Source organism: Monopterus albus, unplaced genomic scaffold (genome assembly GCF_001952655.1).
Source record: "Monopterus albus unplaced genomic scaffold, M_albus_1.0 scaffold30.1, whole genome shotgun sequence".
Classification (NCBI taxonomy): domain Eukaryota; kingdom Metazoa; phylum Chordata; class Actinopteri; order Synbranchiformes; family Synbranchidae; genus Monopterus; species Monopterus albus.
In genome coordinates this window covers 17704-20981 of record NW_018127910.1, presented here as the reverse complement: position 1 = coordinate 20981, position 3278 = coordinate 17704, and the positions used below count along the sequence as shown (strand labels likewise).

Genomic DNA, 3278 nt, shown 5'->3' with positions numbered 1-3278 from the left:
TATGGCGTATGCCACTTTCAGCTCCTCGTAATCTCTCTGAAGATCTTTCTTCTTCTTCCTCTTGATGTCATTGCCCACCTGAGTGGCAATGTTTGAGGCGCTGAGAGCTTCAGCGTCACTGTACTGCCTCAGCCTCTCAAGCTCCTTTCTAGTTTCTTTCTCCTTGTTGATAAAGGATTCAGTCTTGGCTTTGTGGTAAGCCAGCTGTTCCTTTGTCTGGCTTAGCTCTTGGCTAAGTTGGATCCTCCAGTTCTGTTCGTAGTTAAAACTCTCTCTGCCCCTGCTCAGCATCCCCTGGAGCCTCCTGATTTCCTCATGAAGGACTTGGCAGTTCATGTTCTTGTTCCTGGGAGCTGTCTGTCTGTTGTTTCTACAGTTTTGGGGTCTGTCGCTAGAACTTGCCATTTTTTTAACTGGAAGAATAACTTTTTACTTGAATACCAAGTATTTCACTGAATAGATGTTGTTAAACGTTTGTTTGTCGAGTATTAACTCTCTTGCTCACTAGCGCGGTGTCTCTATTGAAGTTCAGAAGTTGTCTGATTGCCTGTGAAGCTGCAGTTATTAGGTGAGCTGCTGCCCGAGACTTGGTGACGTCACGAAGATCAAAGCCTGATGACGTCACGGCTCTGAATGCTGCAGAGTTCAACTTTCTGCATGTTTACATTCAAAATCACAATCTGTCGGTCAAATGTGCTGTAAGCTAACAGGCCACCTTAGTAACATTCAAAACCATTTTAAAACCTGCAGGTTAGGTGAAAACATGATTTTCCCTGAACTCAGAGTTAAACTCGATTTTCACCTAAACCACTTTGAATAAGTCTTGTCTTGCTGTTAAAAAGTAGACAGTTTGTATTTCTCTACTACTCACCTACTGCTGGGGTCTGTCCCCTTCATTGCCATTTATTTGATCAAGTGATCAACACTTTACATAAACTCTTTATATGGTCAAGACTAAACTTCTGAGAATGCAAAATAAAATACTAATTCATCTTTGTATTACATTAATTTGTTTAGAAGGTTTTAACAGCAGATTACTTGTCCAGTTGTTCAAATGTAAATATCTGCTGTTGGGAGAAGCTGGGTTTATTTCTTCCACTTCTGTGGTTTCCTCAACCCCAGAAAGTGGCGAAATCTTTTCCACCGAGACTTTGGTTTAGTTGTCCCTGTGACGATCTGTTCAGAAACCACAGCATTCTCTGTCAGTTCATCGTGCAAGGCACCAGGGAGAGAGTCCTGGTCCTCACATTGTCCATCCTCATGCTGTTCCTCAGGGTCATCATGCTCTTCACTGTTGGTGACTTCCTCAGCATTGAGCTTAGCTAAGAGCTGGTTGTTGAGTGTGACCTGCATGTCGAGCATGGTTTCCAGCTGCTCCAGTATTCCCTCATAGACCATGACCTTGTGGTCAGCTTCTTTCTGAATGCTCATCATCTCCTCTGCCATCTTTTGACTAAGGCTGTCTTTCTCAGTCCTTAAAGTCTCGATCTGCCTGAGATCTTGCTCCACCCTGTCCGCATGAGCGAGCTTTTCAGTCTCTATCTCACGCTGAAGGGCGTCTTTGTCCGTCCTCAAGGCCTCGATCAGCTGGAGATCTTTTTCCATCCTGTCCGCATGAGTGAGCTTTTCATTCTCCAGCTCACACTGAAGGGTGTCGATCAGCTGGAGATCTTTTTCAATCCTGTCTGCATGAGCCAGCTTTTCAGTCTGTAGCTCATGCTGAAGGGCGTCTTTTTCCGCCTTCAGGCTGTCTTTCTTCACCTTTAGAGCGTCTTTCTCCGCCTTCAGGGTGTCAATCAGCTGGACATCTTGCTCCACCCTTGCTGCATGAGTGAGCTTTTCAGTCTCTAGCTCACGCTGAAGGGTGTCTTTCTCCACCTTTAGAGTGTCTTTCTCCGCCTTCAGGGTGTCGATCAGCTGGAGGTAATGCACCACAGTGTCGCCATGAGACTTGTTTTCCGTCTCATGCTCACTGTGAAGACTTTCCACCTGTTGTTTGAGAGCGAGGGCATCCTTTTGATTTTTAACGCTGAGCTCATGGTGTGAAGCTCTGAGCTTCTCCAGTTCTTCTTGGAGAGCGCTGATCTTGTTCCTCTCCGTGTTGAGCTCACCCGTAAACCTGTCCTGGCATATGGCGTATGCCACTTTCAGCTCCTCGTAATCTCTCTGAAGATCTTTCTTCTTCTTCCTCTTGATGTCATTGCCCACCTGAGTGGCAATGTTTGAGGCGCTGAGAGCTTCAGCGTCACTGTACTGCCTCAGCCTCTCAAGCTCCTTTCTAGTTTCTTTCTCCTTGTTGATAAAGGATTCAGTCTTGGCTTTCTGGTAACTGTCGCTAGAACTTGCCATTTTTTTAACTGGAAGAATAACTTTTTACTTGAATACCAAGTATTTCACTGAATAGATGTTGTTAAACGTTTGTTTGTCGAGTATTAACTCTCTTGCTCACTAGCGCGGTGTCTCTATTGAAGTTCAGAAGTTGTCTGATTGCCTGTGAAGCTGCAGTTATTAGGTGAGCTGCTGCCCGAGACTTGGTGACGTCACGAAGATCAAAGCCTGATGACGTCACGGCTCTGAATGCTGCAGAGTTCAACTTTCTGCATGTTTACATTCAAAATCACAATCTGTCGGTCAAATGTGCTGTAAGCTAACAGGCCACCTTAGTAACATTCAAAACCATTTTAAAACCTGCAGGTTAGGTGAAAACATGATTTTCCCTGAACTCAGAGTTAAACTCGATTTTCACCTAAACCACTTTGAATAAGTCTTGTCTTGCTGTTAAAAAGTAGACAGTTTGTATTTCTCTACTACTCACCTACTGCTGGGGTCTGTCCCCTTCATTGCCATTTATTTGATCAAGTGATCAACACTTTACATAAACTCTTTATATGGTCAAGACTAAACTTCTGAGAATGCAAAATAAAATACTAATTCATCTTTGTATTACAAATATAATTACTGAAATGAAATTACAAATTACGATCATAAAATACAACAAAACATAAAATGCAAAGAAAACACCACAATACACCATCAGGTTGGCATCAAACTAATTGTTTAATGTTTTTACTTGTTAAATATCACTCATATTAATGTTATAGAAGGGACTACCTCCAAAGGTGGTTGAGAATGACCAAGCTAAAATCCTGTGGGACTTCCAGATACAAACTGACAAACTGGTAATGGCCAACCAACCGGACATAGTAGTGGTGGACAGAAGAAGAAGGCCGTAGTGATAGTTTTAGCAATCCCAAGCGATAGCAACATCAGGAAGAAGG

General features: G+C 43.3%; 1 protein-coding gene across 1 annotated transcript; it reads right to left on the bottom strand.

Annotated features, from left to right (window-relative positions):
• Positions 1-1009: 1009 nt before the first annotated feature.
• On the bottom strand, positions 1010-2349 carry LOC109958133 (interaptin-like). Its single transcript, XM_020596533.1, has 2 exons — positions 1906-2349; positions 1010-1746 (listed from the first exon to the last, which is right to left on the bottom strand). Exons 1-2 carry the CDS (start codon positions 2347-2349, stop codon positions 1087-1089), a joined length of 1104 nt encoding a protein of 367 aa, XP_020452189.1. The 3' UTR covers positions 1010-1086.
• Between the last annotated feature and the right edge of the window lie 929 nt (positions 2350-3278).